Source organism: Elephas maximus, chromosome 15, assembly GCF_024166365.1.
Source record: "Elephas maximus indicus isolate mEleMax1 chromosome 15, mEleMax1 primary haplotype, whole genome shotgun sequence".
Lineage (NCBI taxonomy): Eukaryota > Metazoa > Chordata > Mammalia > Proboscidea > Elephantidae > Elephas > Elephas maximus.
Genome location: NC_064833.1, coordinates 42174741 through 42194056, shown reverse-complemented (window position 1 = coordinate 42194056; position 19316 = coordinate 42174741). Strand labels below are relative to the sequence as shown.

The 19316-nt window shown below is 37.0% G+C and overlaps 1 protein-coding gene across 8 annotated transcripts in view; it reads left to right on the top strand.

Moving 5' to 3' along the window:
- VPS13B (vacuolar protein sorting 13 homolog B) overlaps positions 1–19316 on the top strand; it is a 915182-nt gene that overhangs the window by 846390 nt on the left and 49476 nt on the right. For all 8 annotated transcript variants that reach the window (XM_049854597.1, XM_049854595.1, XM_049854593.1 and 5 more), the window contains 6 exons: positions 5627–5782; positions 15304–15567; positions 16164–16247; positions 16423–16598; positions 17565–17735; positions 18079–18280. In XM_049854597.1, coding sequence (XP_049710554.1) covers positions 5627–5782; positions 15304–15567; positions 16164–16247; positions 16423–16598; positions 17565–17735; positions 18079–18280 — 1053 coding nt within the window. The remainder of the gene's footprint in view (positions 1–5626; positions 5783–15303; positions 15568–16163; positions 16248–16422; positions 16599–17564; positions 17736–18078; positions 18281–19316) is intronic.

Genomic DNA, 19316 nt, shown 5'->3' with positions numbered 1-19316 from the left:
TTTGCCACTTCTGCTTTTTTTTCCTTTAGTCAACCTAGCCAGTGGTTTGTCTCTTTTATTGATTCTTTCAAAGAATCAACTCCTAATTTTGTTGATTCTATTTTTTTTTTTTTTTCCTGATAGCTTTTGTCTTCTTTTACTCTCCTTTTCTATTTGTTCAAGTTCTTGATTTAAGTTAATGATTTTGGCTCTTCTTTTTTAATGTAAGCATTTATTTCTATGAATTTTCCTCTGAGTACTGCTTTTGCTGTGTCCCAAAGGTTTTGGTATGTTGTATGTTCATTTTCATTAGATTCTAGAAATTTTTTAATTTTACTTTTGACTTCTTCTATGACCCGATTGTTTTTTTTAATAGTGTATTATTTAGCTTCCATGTATTTTTTCCTGTTGTTGATGTCCAGCTTCATACCATTATGGTCAGAGAAGATGCTTTGTATGATTTCAGTCTTTTTAAATTTGTTGAGACTTGTTTTATGTCCTAAGCATATGGTCCATTCTGGAAAATGATCCATCTGCACTGGAGAAGAATGTATATTGTTCTGATGCTGGGTGTAGTGTTCTCTATATGTCCATTAGGTCCATTTGGCTTACGTTTTAAGTTCTCAGTGTCCTTAGTGATCTTCTTTTTAGATGATCTGTCTATAATTGAAAGTGATGTGTTGAAGTCCCCTACTGTCATTGTGGAGTTGTCTATTTCTCCTTTCATATTAATCAGTATTTGTTTCATAATTGTTTCATAATTCAATATAGACATAATTTTTATGTCTTCTTGCTGGATTGACCCTTTTATTATCCTGTAATGTCCTTCTTTATCTCTTGTAATAGATTTTGATTTAAAGTCTATTTTATCTGATATAAGTATGGCCACCCCTGCCCATTTTTGTTTACTGGGTGCATGGAATATTTTTCTCCATTCTTTTATTTTCAGTCTGTTTGGGTCCTATGTCTCTAGATTGCTTTGCTTAGTGTTGACATCTTAAAAATATTAAGTCATCAATCCATAAACATGGAATGTCCTTCCATTTATTTAGGTCTTTTTCTTTTAGTAATGATTTATAGTTTTCAATGTACAAGTCTTTCACCTTCCTGGTTAAACTTATTCCTAGATGTTTTATTCTTTTATATGCTATTGTCAATGGAATTGTTGCCTTAATTTCGTTTTCAGAAAGCCTATTGCTGATGCATAGAAACCCAACTGATTTTTATGGGTTAGGATAGTGATCTTTTGGTAACCCCATTGCTTTCTATTCCCTCATATTTCTGGCTCACATTACTTCTCATCCTGACTATTGGAATTGTCTTCCTGCCTCCACATATCCCTGTTATTCTTCTGTCAACACATTGCTTACCTATAAAAAAAAAAAAATTTTGTGTGTGTTTTTTTTACCTATAAAAAAAAATTTTTTTTTGCCTATACAGAAGCCTAAATACCTATCCACTAATTCCTGAGTAAAGTGCACATTCCTTACCTTAGTACATCAATGCCAGCCACAATTTAGATCTACCTGTCAGACCTTATCCCCCTGTCCTTCTTTCATGTTCTCTTTTCTTCAGGCAGTCTAGACTATTAACTTTGCACCATACATGCCTTCTACTTTTACATCTCATCTTGTTCTTTTGGCCTCGAAAGGAACTCTCATCTTTGCCAGTTGAAATCCTACCCAAACTCTGAGACCCAAATGTTTCATGAAGTTTTCCTAATCACAACAGCTTGGAACAGACCCTTCTTTGTTTGAACTCCTGTAACACTTTGTACTTCTCCCAAGGCCACTTGTGCATGTCTTATTTTCCCTACAGTATCATAGTTCCTAACTGAGCAGAAAACAACATTTCTTCCTTCTTATCTCCTCCATAGTATCTGACATATTGCCTTTCTTATAGTGCTGAGTAATGAAAATGTATTGAATGATAGAATAGGATAGTCTAACATAAGTTTCATACTTTTTATGGCTGATTTTTTTTTTGTGTGTGTGCTTTAGATGAAGGTTTACAAAGCAAATTAGTTTCTCATTAAACAGTTAATACATACACTGTTTTGTGACATAGGATGCCAACCCCATGACATGTCAATGCTCTCCCTTTCTTTACCTTGGGTTCTCCATATCCATTCATCCAGCTTTCCTGTCCCCTCCTGTCTTCCCTTCGTTGCCCCTGGGCTGGTTTACCCATTTAATCTCATTTTGTTTTATGTGCCTGTCTAATCTTTGGCTGAAGGGTGAGCTCAGAAGTGACTTCAGCACTAAGTTTAAAGGGTGCCCAGAAGCCATACTCTCAGTATTTCCCCAATCTCTTTCAGACCAGTAACTGTGGTCTTTTTTGTGAGTTAGAATTTTGTTCTACGTTTTTCTCCAGCTCTGTCTGGGACCATCTGTTGTCATCCCTGTCAGAGCAGTCAGTGGTGGTAGCCAGGCACCATCTAGTTGTGCTGGACTCAGTGTGGTGGATTAGACCTAATTTTTATAGGACCTTCCATATCAAAATAAAAATAGATATATAAATATTTGTTAAGAAATGGACTTTTCAGTACAGGTAGCCCCTGACTTACAACATATTCTAGTTACAACAAATTGAATTTATCACCATCTGGATTTTTGTTTGTTTCTTTGTTTTTTATACATCTTACTGTTAGTAATATGTACTACATACAATGTTAAAATATACCTATAAGTTTATAGGTAATGTTTCCAACCCCCAAAGACAAATAAAGATCAGATTTATAAAGATACTGGTAATAAAAGAGGGTAATAATGAAAACTAAAAAAAATCAGGTATCTGAGTTAACGTCAGAACCAACTTATAACGGGGTTGTTGGAGTACAACCTGATCATAAGTTAGGGACTACTTATATGTGTAGCAGTGGAATTTAGTGAACAGAGCCTCCCATCTTCACTTGATATCCAGGGGTATCTGAACACTGCCGTTCCAGTGCCCAAACCCAGTGCCATAGGTCCACAGTCATTGGTGATGACAGCAGGGGTTGATACAGCATAGGAAGGAGGACTAGAGCACCCCTGGGGCTCCTGAGTTCCTTTTGTAGGTTAATTCTTTTCCTAATAAATTATACACATCTAATCACGGGTTAATTGCCAATAATTGGCAAGAAGTCCAGACAGAATGTTCCTTAGAAGGATGGCGAGACTTCATCTCAAGTACTTTGGACATGTTATCAGGAGGGACCAGTCCCTAGGAAGGACATCCTGCTTGGTAAAGTAGAGGGTCAGTGAGAAAAAGGAAGACCTTCATGGAGATGAATTGACACAGTGGCTGCAACAGTGGGTTCAAACATAGCAATGGCTGTGAGGATGGCCCAGGATTGGGCAGTGTTTTATTCTGTTGTACACAGGGTTGCTGTGAGTTGGAACTGACTCGACAGCACCTAACAACAACAAAAACAATTGCCAGTAATATTTAGATGCTTTTTAACAGTAGACCAAACATTACAGATATTCAACTGACAATGCACGTGGCAATAAGTGTTATAAATATTACCTCCCCCCTCAGCTTTTCTTTGTGAACTAAATCCAAATGTGTCTGAATTTCCATAATTCAAAGAAAATGCCTGTGCCATCATTCTGGGAACAAATACCTGCCAAGCAAAACCTGACAGAATATTGCTTGGTGACATTCACTCATTAAAAGCTGTATACAGAGTCGGCAGCTATCTAAAACTGAGCTCATATGTAAATGCGAACACTCCTCAATTAAAGCTAGTTTGTGTAGACTAAATTTTTCTTCAGAGTCCCTGGAATTTTCAGGAAAAATACAGCTAAGCTTGATCTTAAGTACCTTGCCTCGTATTTTTTTGTCATCCCCAACTACCAGTCTCTCCAAAGAAAACATCTTTTCTTGTTTCTTCAGTTTTGTGTGTGCCCTGAGCTTTATTTCCAATCGATGCTATAAAAAAAAAAAAAAAAACTTAAATAGTTCCAAATGCCACTATTGTTTTTTTTTTTTTTTTCTATAACTAATATTTAAACATCAAAGATACTCTGGTACTTTTATGTTGTAGAGTGTATATAAGACCATATTTTCCCTAAAGGTATTTGCTGTCTAGAATTTTTTTCTTCTTTTAACTGTTAGCCTTGTTTTTTAGAAATCATATGAATCATACCCTTTTGATTTCAGAGGATCACTGGTAGTTGTGTAAAGAAGAACTATAATGGGGCCATATTAAAAGCAGAAAGATAGGAGATTTTTAAAAATACTTTATTTAAATATTTTAATGTGAAAAACCTACCTTAATCAGCCACCAAAAATCATTGTGATAACCAGTAACCTTGGAAAATTTTAAAACTTAAAGACTTAAGTAGCATCCCTCTTCATGCTAATGGAGTCTGTGGGTGGTGTTAACAGTTACTGCTGCTAACTGAGAATGGCACTGGGTGGAACTGAAAGGTTGGGGGTTTGAGATCACCCAGAGTCTCCTTGGAAGAAAGGCCTGGCATCTATTTTAGAAAAATCAGCCATTGAGAATCCTATGGACATAGTTCTACCCTCATGTCCATGGGGTCACCATGAGTCGGAATCAACAGCAAGTGTTGCCTACTGCTAAAACTAGAAAATCCTTTATGTATTTATTTTAAGGGTCTCTGTGTTGGAATCCACTTGATGGCAATTTACAGGATTATATATAGTTCTTATAGAATGTTTTCAAAGTTTTGTTCACTCTATTAATTGGGAAAGTGTTTCATGAGATTAGCCTTTGGTTACCTCTTTGAAAATGTATGTGTCTTGTGAAGGAAATTTTGTGTCATATAAATATTTTTCTTAGAATGCCAGTTTTACTTCCTTATAATTATTAATCATACAGAATATTGTTTATTTTAAATATGTATCCTAAAGGATAAATAATTATTATGTTTTGTTTAGAATACCTGTTTAGTTAAACTAATTTTCTTAGCTGCAGTTAGCCGGTAGGAGTAAGAAAAGTATTTGAATGACCGTGAAAGAAATCCAGATGTAACCAAAAGTGGTGACAATATATAAAGAAATAAATATAGGGACCAGAAGACTGAATCGGTAAAACTTACAATGAATACATACCAAAAAAAAAGTAGGAAGTACGAAGACATTTTCTTTTATATTCAAAAATTAGAGGTATTTCTAATTTGATACATGTGATCTTCTCATAAAGAGCATATTAAATGAACTACATCTTCAAATTGCTATTTTGTTCTTTATCTAAAAAAAACATAGGAAATGGCAATTTAGGCAATTTAGGGCCACAAACCAAATTTGTCTTTAATTACTGTCTAGCCACAAAAAGGAATGAATTTTTATCAGCCAAGACCAAGGTTCTTTGATCTCACATTTTAATCTTCTTGTCCTCCAGATGAATGAAATGGTCTTTTCTCAAATGTTCAACAGGCCTTTTACCATTTGATAGGACAGTTAATTTTTAAGAAGGTTTAAAATGTGATCTGAAAACCACAATGACTCTATGTGGCGTATTTGCTATTCTTAACCTGGTTGAATAAGCTGGAAGTGGATGAATAATGCAGGTTGGAAAGAAAACAGATGCTAAATATTACAAATAAGAAGGTTTCCAGCAATGAGACTTTCATTTTAGGACTAGATTTTTGTTGGCACTTTTGGCATTATGACAATTATTGGTTTTTCTTTCCAGCTGTTACACATCTGTATTGAAGGTTGGGGCAATTGGCGTTGGTCAGAGCCCTTCAGTGTGGACCATGCCGGGACTTTTGTTAGAACAATTCAATACAAGGGTCGAACTGCTTCACTTATCATCAAGGTTCAACACCTCAGTGGAGTGCAAAAACAGGTAAGTTTCCTTGTGTTCCCAACTCAGACGACTCTTAATTTGATGTACTGCAGGGGAGACTTAGAGAAATGAAAATAATTCATAATAATGTAAAACACTCACTGTGGTTATGCTTGGTTATGCCTATAGTACCAGGCACGTGAGCACATAATAAGCACTCGTTGATGATCATGGTGATGATGGCATCAAACCCCTTGTCCAATATCTTTTATAAGAGCTGCTAACGAGCAGTAAAATTTTGCTGATTTTCGTCTCACCTCTTCTCCCTGTCACCACCTACCTTCTGGTAGAGGTGCTAATAACCTATGAAATGGACGAAAGGCCTTTATTGAGAAGGAAAAGAAGCAAAGGACAGTGGGAACTCTGGATAACCCAACCGTAGATAGCCAGGAATTAGTTTTCAGACACGTAAGAATAATCTATGTGGAAGTGTTGCAGTGCTTTCCCCATGGCAGAGTGGTCCTGGGTCTCTAGCAAGCTTTTCTTTTCCTAGGAGTTAATACTAACTGCAGTAAAAATTCACTGCAGTCTAGCTCTTGGCATATAAAACCTCAGCTCTCAGCACATATTTTTACCTATTTTATAAAACTTCCTTTTGGCTCTTTTTGAAGTTCTAAGACTGCAAAGGGGAAAAAAGTATCTGACACTTTTTTTGTGTTCTTGAGATGTGAAAATGTGGTTTTTAAAGATGTTTTTCAAACGTGGAGCATATGATAAGAGTAGAAAGAAAAAAAAGGAAGTATTAAAATCTGAAAAGTGGCTTCACTGCACACATAATAACTGGGTTTGTCGTAGAGTTTTAACATACACATCTGCACCTGGACTGTAATAGTCTCTCCAGTGCTCATGTGAACTGAGGACATGATAGAAACGGCATTTGATTCCAGGAAGAGGGAGCTTGCCTTACCAAGCAGCAGGGGGTATGCCATTGCAGTATGCCAGGAGTAAGCAGGAAGCAACTGGTAAGGTGAACAGTAGGACCCATATAATTCTTGGTCTGCATCTAACCAGGGATCTGGACTTCATGTTCTCATTATGGTGGACAGCAGAAATGAAAAGAAGGCTACATCAGAAGAGTCCCAGAAAAGAACCATGTAAGGGTTTTCCCAATAAACTAATCATCCCTTAGAGTATTTATTGATTGCCTACAGTGGTACAAGACCCCTTGCTAACCAAAAGATTGGCAGTTTCAGTCCACCCAGAGGCTCCTTAGAAGAAAAGCCGGGCAGTCTAATGCTGAAAAATCAGCCACTGAAAACTCTATGGAGCACAGTTCTTCTCTGACATACATGGGGTCACAAGTCAAAATCGACTCGATGACAATTGATTTTGATTTACAGTGAACAGGGTAAAATGGAAGATACCAAGTATGTGACGTAATCTCTGCCCTTAAATTGGAAATTTATGTAACCAAATAGTGCATGCAACTGACATTAAATGTGAAGGGAATTTATAGATTTTACACAGAACATATGACTTGACCTAGGCGTTGGGAAATGTGTAGAATTTTAATTAAGAGTGAGCATTCCAAGTAGGAAGTAAAGTATATGGGAAGAGTGAGTCTTCTTGAAGAGTTCATGGGGGGACTAGCCTAGCTAGGGTGAGCTCTGAGTTAGAGGGTCAAAAGAACAAAAATGTCAGTGAGTCTCATCTGCCCTCAGAACTCTCTTACATGGATATGCTCTTAATAAATAATCCACCAAATAAACACATCTCCGTTTTGATCCTGTTATTTGTGGTCCTAAAAGAATGTCTTACCCACCTTCCCATTCACCAGCGTGCCTGAGAAATGGTCCTTCAGCGTCTTTTTGAGTATGTCAGATGATGAGAGGCTCATGCTTTCACAGGACAGCCTTTCCATTGTTGGTTGCTTCCAGCTAATGTGAGGTTTTTTTTTTTTCCTAATTTTGAGCCCAAATCTGTCACCTTTCAGCCAGCTTTTACCATCTCCCAGAACTTGTGAGGCATACACAAGTACACAACAACTTGTTGTGAGGACTCCACGAGTCAACTCCGGTATGACAACGTTTCAAAAACATGACGAGAACTAGCATATTTCCCCTTAGTTTCCTTCTCTCTAGGCCAGTGGTTCTCAAATGTTAGTGTGCATCAGAATCCCCTTGAGGGCCTGTTAAAACACAAATTGCTGGATCCCACTCTTGGATTCAGTAGATCTGGGGTGTGGCCTGAGAATTTGCATTTCTGAGAAGTTTCTAACAAGTTCCCAGGTGATGCTGATTCTGCTGACCCAGCAACCACACTTTGACTGCCATAGCTCTAATCTAAAATTTCCCAGTTCCTTCAACCCTTTTGCATATGGCTGCTAGAACATTTACCAATTAGTGAAACGGCAGGTCCCTCTCTGGAGATAAGGTTTAATGATATCACGTGGTGGTTAAGATCTCAGGCAACCTGAGTCCAAATCCTAGTTGTACTGTATTGTTAGTTGTGTGTGAGTAACTTCAGCAAATTACTTAACCTCTTTGTGAATCAATTTCTCCACCTATGAGATAAGGTTAGTAATAGTGCCCTCCTCACAAAGTTAATGTGAGGATTAAATGAATTTGTGTAAGTAAAATTCTTACAAGGAGCGTTGGTGGCACAGTGGTTAAGCACTTGGCTGCTAACCAAAAGGTCAGCAGTTTGAACCCACCAGCCGCTCTAGAGAAGAAAGACATGGGAGTCTGCTTCAATAAAGATTTAAGCCTTCAAAACCCTACGGGGAGGTTCTACTCTGTCCTCTAGGGCCATTATGAGTCAAAATTGACTCTACTGCAACAGGTAAAATTTAGTCACTATTATAATGAAATATTCCCGGGCATGAGTAACGCTACCCACTAGTTGGACTTTTTGGTAGTGCTACAATAGTGCCCCATTCTTGGATGGATATGTATTATCAAGGAATGATACTGAATTTCAGGGATAAATTAATATATACTAATATTCTAGATCAAATATTATATATTGCAACAGTATGCCAGAAGTCAAAAAGTTGGACATATAGAAATACATTTTGTTAAAAGTCTTACAAAATTTTGCCTGTGATTTTTTTTTTATTATTCTTATAGAATATTTCCCGACCCTACCGCTTACTACCTATATGACTTCAGGCAAATTTCTTAACCTTTCTGTCCCTCATATTCTTCTCGTGAAGGAAACCAAACCAAAAAACCAAACCCACTGCCATTGAGTCTAGTACGACTCATAGCGATCCTATAGTACAGAGTAGAACTGCCCCATAGGGTTTCCAAGGCTGAAACCTTCGAGGCAGTCTGCCACATCTTTCTCCCACAGAGCAGCTGGTGGGTTTCAACCGTCAACCTTTGCTTAGCAGCCGATTGCTTTAACCACTGTGCCACCAGGGTTCCTTACAAAGGAAGTGCTCAATAAATATTAGTTTATTTTTTATGTTAACTATTATAAAATATTTTTGAGAACACAAAAAGTTTAAGGAAGAAAATAAAAATTATCCATAATCGTACTATCCAAAGATAAATATCATTATGACTTTGGTATATTTTTTCTACTCTTTTTTTTTTAATCATATATATATTTTTTTAACTTATAAAATCTGATTGTAATTACTGTTTTTCAACCTATTTTTTTCACTTCGTATTATAATAAATATCTTCTTAGGTTATTTAAAATTCTCAAATTATCCTTTTAGTGGTTGCATACTTTTTTTTTTTAATATCAAAATATATTTAGCCATTTCCTTGTTGTTGGACTTTTGGGCTATCTCAAATTTCTCACTATAATAAATCCTGAAATAAATGTCTTTGTACATAAATATATGTACAAATTTCTGAATATTCCCTTAAAATAATGCCCTAAAATTGAATTACCTGAGCAAGGGGTATGAAAGGTTTTGAGATGTTTGAGGCATATTGTCAAACTACAAAGATGTGCTTTATTCTTTCACCAAAATTCATTAGAGTCTGTTTCACTAGACTCTCGTCATCGTCGTCGTTGTTGTTGTATGCCGATGAGTCAGTTCCAACTCACAGCAACCCTGTATGACAGAGCAGAACCGCCCTATAGCATTTCCAGGCTGCAGTCTTAATGAGAGCAGATCACCAGGTCTTTTCTCCCGAGGAGCTGCTGGGTGGGTTTGAACCACCACCTACTTGGCAACACTAATCTTTTTTTTTTTTAACACTAATCTTTTAAATAGCTTCTGCTGATTTTCTCAGTTTTTCAAATTATTAACATTTTTTAAAACTCAAAGTACACAGCAGTTTATATCAGGACCAACAATAAAATTCCATACATTGAAAGTTTAAGGAATCCCTTTAGTCATCCTCTTTGTAAATGTCAAATATACAGATTTTAAGGCATCTGGTGCCAAATCTCATTTCATGATTTTTCCAAATGTTATTTGTCATAAATATTCTCTTTAAAGAAGAGGGTAGAATCTAGCCAAACAGGAAAAGAATATTTGAAGAGCATGAATGAAGCATGAGCAGCCCTCACATTGCATTTTCCATTGAAAGGAAGCGTCATCTTCACAGGAACTTGAATAGCCCATTTTGTATTCCCACCAGCATGGAAGGCACCTACACATATATATTTTGAGTTTTAGCATTTCTCATCATTGGTCAGGTACACTTGAGCTCTATATTAGACCCGTTAAAAAACTTAGGAGAGTAATGGAGTGTGGGATACTGACACAGCCATTGATTTAGCCTAAATGAAGCCAATGGAAAATGGTTTATACTGAACCAAGAGAATATTGAAAGGTTCAGCAGACCACCATGCCAACTTCAAACCAATTTATCTATGTATAAGAGTTATGGAAAATCCAATTTCTGGTCAGTGGTTTTCAGCCTCTCGTCTCTCACACACACAAGCAAAAATCTAAAATGTCTTTTCAGTTGGACTTGTTATCAGGGTAGATTAACCAGCATTCAAACAAGCTGTAGTTAAAGTATATTAGAACCATCGGATTTGCTCAGTTTATTGATGTTAGGAAGGAGGATAGATACTAAGCTTTTCATAAGACCTTCATGGATTCTTGCCTCCCTCACATTTTGGCTTTTTCCTCCCACCCCCACACCCCCCTCCGCTGAAAATCTGGAAATTTGCAGTAAATCACGGCTGCCTAATTACCAAGCCCCACTTGGGAGAGGTGAGTGTATGCAGGTCCCTGATGTACCGTAACCACAGTTAATATGTCACTGAATGATGGAGAATTGGCTAAAGTTTATTGTAATAGTGATTCTTGGTTATCTGTATTCTGCCTTTCCTATACCCCTCTCATTTCTCCAATTAAATGAAAACTGACCACATAGAAAATTTCACGGTAACTTCACATTATACTTCTATGGTGTAACATGTACATTGTACATTATACAACTAGATACTCATGTATATATATTTGTTTCCATGTTTCCCATTCCTTCAATGAGGACGCCTTTACTGCTCTAAAAACTTAAATGTATATGTGTATGTATGTGTATATGTATCTTTACACATACACTTTTCATCATGGTTAGGATATCATCTTCCAGTGCATCTGGTCCTCTGGAGTTATTCTTTAATACCACTATACTTCTTGGCACTGATCTAATAAGAGTTCTGAAACCTGCTAAGTAAAATCATATGTAGAAATCTTCAATACACATCTTTGCGGCTTCAGGGAAAGAGGGGATTTAGTGTGAAACCTGGAAATGTGTATTAAAGAGAAACTCTACATTTAAAAAAAAAATTAAGTAGCTGTCTTCAACTGATAAATTAACCTTGAAATTCTAACCATAATTTTCAAAATAAAGGCATTGTAAATTTTGCCACTTTGAGGAAAAACAGACATGCCCCTCACTAAACCCTGTATTGGAAGAGCCATGAAATAATGCTACTCTGATGAGTAGCCATTTTGGATTTTTGTTCATCTGAGTAGCCTTCCCCTCCCTGGCTACTTTTAAGGATTTTCTTTTTATCAAATTTGAAAGCTGATTTAACAGGTTTTTTAGTTGAATATGAAACTATAAAAACCCACCAAGAGGATCTTTGTCTCTAAACAAAGTGAGTCGCAGATGGCTGCAGAGATTCTGTGGTTTCTGTGAGAGACAGCAAAATTCTCTTCTAAATCTCATGGGGTCCAAAGGTTCTGGAGCAAGAGTGGTGTGCATCCGTTGCCAAGCCTGGGCACACCAAGAATAAGAAGAGTTAAATACTACTTCAGAGCTTTCAAGTGTGTTTTTCAAGTTAGGCTACGCTATGGCATCATAAGACGCATTGTGAGTGTCTAATAACCCCTAGAATATGCTAAAGAAAAATTTGTTTGCTAATTTAGGACTCAGCAGTTCCATTGACCTTTATGGTTGTAATATATTGTTTTAAAAGATTATAATGACTAGAGCAGGAGAAAATATAACAGTTAAGCACACTTAGTTTTGCAAATACACGTCTTCTAAAGAAAATTCAAAATATAAGACAGATAGTTGGAAAATAAATGTTTAAGAAGATGCTAAGAGATCATGGTCCCCAGACCTTCTGTTAGCCCAAGATGGGAACCATTCCCAAAGCCAACTCTTCAGACAGGGATTGGACTGAATTATAGGATAGAAAATGATACTGATGAGGAGTGAGCTTCTTGGATCAAGTAGACACATGAGACTCTGTGGACAGCTCCTGTCTGGAGGGGAGATGAGAAGGCAGAGGGGGTCAGAAGGTGGCTGAATGGACACAAAAATAGAGGGTGAAGAGGAGTGTGCTGTCTCATTAGGGGGAGAGCAACTAGGAGTATATAGCAAGGCATATATACATTTTTGAATGACAGACTGACTTGATTTCTAAACTTTCACTTAAAGCACAATAAAAATTTTTTTAAAAAAATGCTAAACCTCACTGTTTAACTAATGCAGGTTAAAACAACAACGATGTTTAATTTTTCATCTGTCAACGTAACAGATTTATTTTGGTTAAATAATAGCTTATTTATAAATACTTATTCATATTTGTATAAATATAGTTCATTAAACATGACGGTGACATCAAAAACAAATTTTTTTTTTAATTTTTAAGTGATGGTGACAGAGTGCTTTTAATGACATAGGAAAATATTGTATCAATTAGAATGCTCTCAGCTTAAAGTTACAAAATATACTTTTTAATCCTTATAACAAGTTAATGAGGCAGATACTGTTATTCCTGTTTTACATTTATTATCTCATGTAACAAGAAGAGGGAAGGTGAGCAGGTTCATAATTGGTTAATTAAGCAGCTCAGTGCTATACCTGCTTCTCTGCCATCTTTGATTTGCCTTCGTGGTCTCGAGATAGTTGCAAAAGTTTTACATCCTTTCATAACATCTTCTGTGAGAGGAAAAAAGGAGGGTTTCCTCTTCTCTAATTGTCTCCCTTATTATCATTTAGTAAAATCTTTCTTAGAGCTTTCAACAGTCCTCCTTTTTCATATTATTATCCAGAACAGAGTCCCATGTCCACCCCTATACCAATCATTGACAAAAGGAGAATGGGATTTCCATGAGTTGTTTGTTCGAACTATAATACAGACATAAGAGCTGGGTGTGGTGTCTGCCTTCCCTGAGTACTTCGCTACCTTTTGATACCTAAACCAAATCAGGATTTTTTAACAGCAAGGAAAAAAAGGGAGCAATCAGCTATTGGGAAGGAAACCAACGATGACCACCACATTTATATTATAATGGAAAATCTTCATTCTCTTTTTTATAGTTTCTGAGTTTTCTTCAACGAGTAGGTATTAATTTTCTGAGAGGTCTACTATCAGGGTGTTTATCAACACAGACTCTGAGCCAAACTGTCAGGCAAGTTATTCAACATCTTTCTGTGTGTGTTTTCTCTTCAATAAGAAGGGAAATCATAGTAACACCTACTTCATAAGACTACTTCAAGAATAAAAGAGTTGATTTGTGAAAACGCTTAGAATTGTAGGTATACTATTTATGTTAGTTATTATTATCATTTTATAATGTAGAAAAACGTTACAAATGAGGAAATCCAATATGCAAAAGTCCCATTTCCCCAGTCGTGGTGAATATTCACATTAAGGAAGGGTTTTGCTACCTAAAGGTATTCACTGGATAAGAATAAAATTGCATCATCTTTTTAGTTTAACACAAGTTAAGAAACATTTCTAAATACCTGGTATGAGCTGTACTTTCAACTGGATACAAAACTGGATTTAATGGATAGTTGGATTCCATGGGTTTAATGGACGATTCTATGATTTTTTTTTTTAGATGGATATTCTTACAATGCAGACAAAACCTGAATAAAATAAGATATAATTAGGTTAAAAACCTGTTTGAGTTAAAGATTATGTTATCATTTACCCAGAGATCTCTTATTAGGGTAGAATGCAGTAAAATCCTTGGGAGTCAGTTTCATGGAACAGATGATCACAGTTGCCCTCAGTTTCCAGAACTAAAGTCCTGCTTCCATCCTACCCTTTTTTGACTCCTGCATGATGTTGATTGACCACCTCCTGGTCAGTCACTTCTCTTCTGGCTTCTGCAAAACTACATTCTCCTGATTCACATCCAAACTTCTTAACCCCTTCATCTCCAGCCCCTTGAGTCTGCCCCTGAAAGTATCAGTCACTGCTGGATTTGAGCCTCTGCTCTTTTCTAGCTAAACTATCTTCTTTCTAGTGCACTGTCATGGATTGAATTGTGTCCCTCAAAATATGTGTCACCTTGGTTATTAGTCCTTGATCCCCAGTATTGTGTGGTTATCCTCCATTTTGTGATTGCTATAATTTTCCTATGTGTTATAAGTCCTAATCTCTTCCTATGGTTAGTGAGACAAGATTAGATGATGTTAAAGAGGATTAGGGCGGAATATAACACTCTTTCTCAGATCACATCCCTGATACAACGTAAAGGGAGTTTCCCTAGAGTGTGGCCTGCACCACCTTTTATCTTAGAAGAGATAAAAGGAAAGGGAAGTGAGCAGAGAGATGGGTGACCTCCTACCACCAAGAAGGCAGCACTGGGAGCAGAGCACATCCTTCGGATTCAGGATTCCTGTGTGGAAAAGCTCCTAGACAAAAGGAATATTAATGACGAAGACCTTCCTCCAGAGCCAACAGAGAGAAAAAACCTTCCCCTGGAGTTGGCACCCTGAATTTGGACTTCTAGCCTCATAGATTGTGAGAGGATAAATTTCTCTTTGTTAAAGCCATCCACTTGTGGTATTTCTGTTATAGCAGCACTAGATAACTAAGACATGCACATTTTATTTCACAAGTCTTTATCTCTAGCTCTACCTTCTCCCTTAAGCACCTGATCTGTATTTCTAGGTGGGCATTGGACCCTGCTTATATGTCTTTTGAGTACTGCAAACTCAACGTGACCAAAGTAAAGTCAATTCTGTCCTTCCAAATCTCTTTTTCTTCTTATATTCTCTAATTAAGCAAATGATTTCATTTTCTTGCCATTAACATCATAATTTACTCTGTCTGAACTATTACAAATTTCCAATTAATGAAGTCTAGAATTAATAAATTAAGCCTTAATTTATATATGTATTGTCTTCTAGATTATCATCTTTGGAAGACAGATCATCTGTAGTTACTTGTCTCAAAGCATAGAACTAAAAGTTGTTCAGCATTACATTGGTCAAGATGGACAAGCTGTGGTTCGAGAACATTTTGACTGCCTCACAGCCAAACAGAAATTGCCTTCGTACATACTAGAAAACAATGAACTGACAGAGCTGTGTGTGAAGGCCAAAGGAGATGAAGACTGGTCAAGAGATGTGTGCCTGGAATCCAAGGCCCCGGAGTATAGCATTGTCATTCAGGTATCAGAAGTAGTACAATCCAGAATAGAGCTACTTTTAAATTTTTCTCATTGTGTTCTTTACTCTGTACAACACTTGTTAAAAGTGATATATGCAAGAGTGAAATGTAGAAAGGCTTTGAACCGCACTCCTCAAACCATTTCCTCCCCATCCCACACCAGCATGTTTGCAGCAGTTACACTAGTTCTTACAGCAGAACTCTCCTCCTGTTAGATGGAGGCAAGTACTACTATCTTGAAAATGACTGAAGCACCAGGTCTGGGGATGGGGTGGGGACAGGGGATGGTATCCTCCCCACTTGAGAAGCTCTGTGATGATCTGTTCCTTTTTTTATCTCTTTCTTAGTCTCAGTCATTGCTTTCATTCCTATAAAGGACACATCTCTCTTTCATTCTGCTACTCAGCCTTCTATCCATCACCCCTCATACAAACTTTTTGTCTTTATGAAAAGAATTGGCCCCATTAGCTCAGTGCACATTCAGTTTATGCCATAATGAAGTCTGTTTTTGCTTAGTTCTCTTTTGTTTTAATGACTTTTTTTCTGTAACTGTAAACTGTTTAGTATTGAATAGGACCTTTTTCTGTCTCCTGTGCAGGTGCCATCTTCAAACAGTTCCATTATTTATGTCTGGTGCACAGTTTTGACTTTAGAACCCAGCTCTCAAGTGCAGCAGCGAATGGTGAGTGCTTTCCCAATCCTAAAATATGGTATATGACTCTGACCTTTCCTGTTCTGAAATAAATTGTCAGAGTGACCCAGAGAAGAGATTTATTACGAGTTTGTTTCAGCATCAAACAGCTAGAATACTGCAACAAAGCAAATATGAAAGTTGTTCTGTTCTTTTATTTTTATAGATTGTGTTCAGCCCTCTTTTTATCATGAGGAGTCATCTTCCAGACCCCATTATCATACATTTGGAGAAAAGGAGTCTGGGATTGAGCGAAACACAAATTATTCCAGGAAAAGGGCAGGAAAAACCACTGCAAAACATAGAACCTGACCTTGTACATCACCTAACATTTCAAGCAAGGTACTGGAAAAATGCCTACATCTTCTTAAGAGAAATTCAATAGAAAAATAAGCTCATACTGTTGAGTTGGGAAAAATGGAGTGTGTTTGTTTGTTTTTGTATGATTTTTATGAGAATGTTATTTTAAAATTGCCCTGTCTAGTGTTCTCTTGGAGGGGCAACGGTTAAGCACTCAGCTGCTAACGAAAGGTTGGCAGTTCAAGCCTGCCAGCAGCTCCATGGGAGAAAAGACCTGCCAATCTGTTCCTTTAAAGATTTATAACCTGAAAATCCCTATGGGGCAATTCTACTCTGTCATGTACAGTCGCTATGATTCTGAATCCACTCGATGGCACACAATACAAAATACACACACAGTCTTCTCTTAGTAGGAGTCCCTGGGAGGCACAGATGGTTAAGTGCCTGACGACTAGCCAAAAAGCTAATGGTTTGAACTCACCCAGTTGATTCTGGCTTATAGTTACCATATAGGACAGAGAGTAGAATTGCCCCATATGGTTTCTAAGGCTTTAATCTTTACAGAAATAGACTCACATCTCCCTCGGGGCAGCTGGTGGATCGGAACCACTGACTTTTTGGTTAGCAGCTGAACGCCACCAGGGCTCCTTGACAACAACAACAGTATTCTCTTATTCTGTTCTGTAGTTTGAGATGAAATTCAGCCACTCTAAATAAGCTTAGAATTATCCAAGAGGGATCACACAGAAAACTTATTTGATACTTAATTTCTGAAGTGGAGTAAGAGATGAATAGGGATCTCACCCACGGATCAGGGAAAGAAGAAGAAGAAAAGCCAGGGCCCAGATTATCCAAAAACTTTAATCAGTCCCTAAGTAACCAAGTTTTGGCTTTAGCCCACCAAAAATAATTGGTCTGTAGTATATTGTCATTGGAGATTTTTCAATAGATTGTAGACCACTTTAGAAATCGGATATTTATTCTTGCTTTTTTTCCCGCATTTCACAGAGAAGAAGATGGTACTTCAGATTGTGCTGTTCCCGTCTCAACATCCCTCATTAAGCAAATAGCCACTAAGGTACACCCTGAAGGCACAGTTAATCAGATCCTTACAGAATTCTATGGGCCAGAAAAATCCCTTCAACCCATGTGGCCCTACAATAAGAAGGATTCTGACAGGTAATGTTCTCCAGCAATCTTTTTAATAAGGTTTCTCAGCATTGAGAAATAAATGATCATTCATATAAAGGTTAGATACCATGAAAGGTTAAAAAAAAAGTAGGTATTTGCATGTCTGACCTTTTATTATCTAGTAAGTGTATTTTGTAGATTTCTTTACTCCTAATCTAGAACATAATTACATGGAAAGTTTCTTCCCCTCGGATGCAAATGCAGCATTGGATGACTCTGGTGTGAAGTGTATCGTACAGGAGCATTGTGTATCTGGAATCTGTAAACATATTTCATGAATACTAAAATCATCATATTTCACTGAGTCTCTTGAATATGGTGTTTGGAACAGGAATGAACAGCTGAGTCAGTGGGATAGCCCAATGCGAGTAAAGCTGTCAGTCTGGAAGCCATATGTTAAAACCTTGTTGATAGAACTTCTACCCTGGGCTCTGCTTATCAATCAGTCCAAGTGGGACCTCTGGCTGTTTGAAGGAGAGAAGATTGTTCTACAGGTTCCTGCTGGCAAAATTATTATTCCTCCTAACTTTCAGGTACTATAAGTTTTTCACCTAATACGAATTCTTTTCTCTCAACAACCAGCTTTTGTTCTGAGGTTGCATTTGTGTTTTTAACAGAATGAATTACTTGTGGAGAACTATCCTCTTAAAATGTGTACGTAAGGGGTATGGAATGTTCTTTGATATTCAGAGACATTTCAGCTGTCTTCGTTTTTTTCCATCAGCAGTATTCATGCTTGAGTTATCATTAAATTTGATGACTTGTACTAGTTACTTTCTCATTTCCATTGTGTACAGGATATTTGACAAGCATTAGGGTTGGTCTACCCAGGATATGTTAGAGGTACAGAGCCATATTGTGTGTTAACCCAGCCCCTAGATGTTCTTTGTGGTTCTCACACACATTCCCTGAGATCCGCAAGATGGATAGGAATTGAGGATTTCTGAGCAGCCTTTTTTGTTTTTTTGGTTCGGACTCTCTTTCCACTATACGTTCGCTTGGATAGCCATAATCACAGATGTCTACCAAGTTCTTGGTAATGACAAAGTGGAATCATTACTGACACAAGGAGGAAAACCTAACTGTGAAAGGAAATTTCATAGGAAGACTTTAAATTCTATCACAAGAGACCTTTCTTTATAAGGCTAGACCACTTCAAGAAGATGTTTAAGTCTATAATAAACCAGAATAAAAGGAACTCCATAATAAATGTTTTATGTTTTTCTGAGAGGGAAAAGTTTCAGAGTTGTCGTTGATTTTTTGTTTTTGTTTAAGCTCCAATCTATAAACATCATCTTTGTTCATTTGCGTTTTTTTTTTTTTTTTTTTCAAGTAGTCCGATGATGTTACCTATGGAATTGGAATATTTACCTACGTGGACCTAATGCTACATATTATTCTCTTGACAAATGAGATGAAATCTTTAGTTTTTAAGCTTTGGGATTTATAGGATAATAGGATAGTCACAGTTTGAGGGTTTTTTGTTTTTTGTTTTTTTCCATTCTATAAACATGAATTCCACAGTGAATCAGAAAAGACATTGGGAACCAAAATAAAATGTATATTACC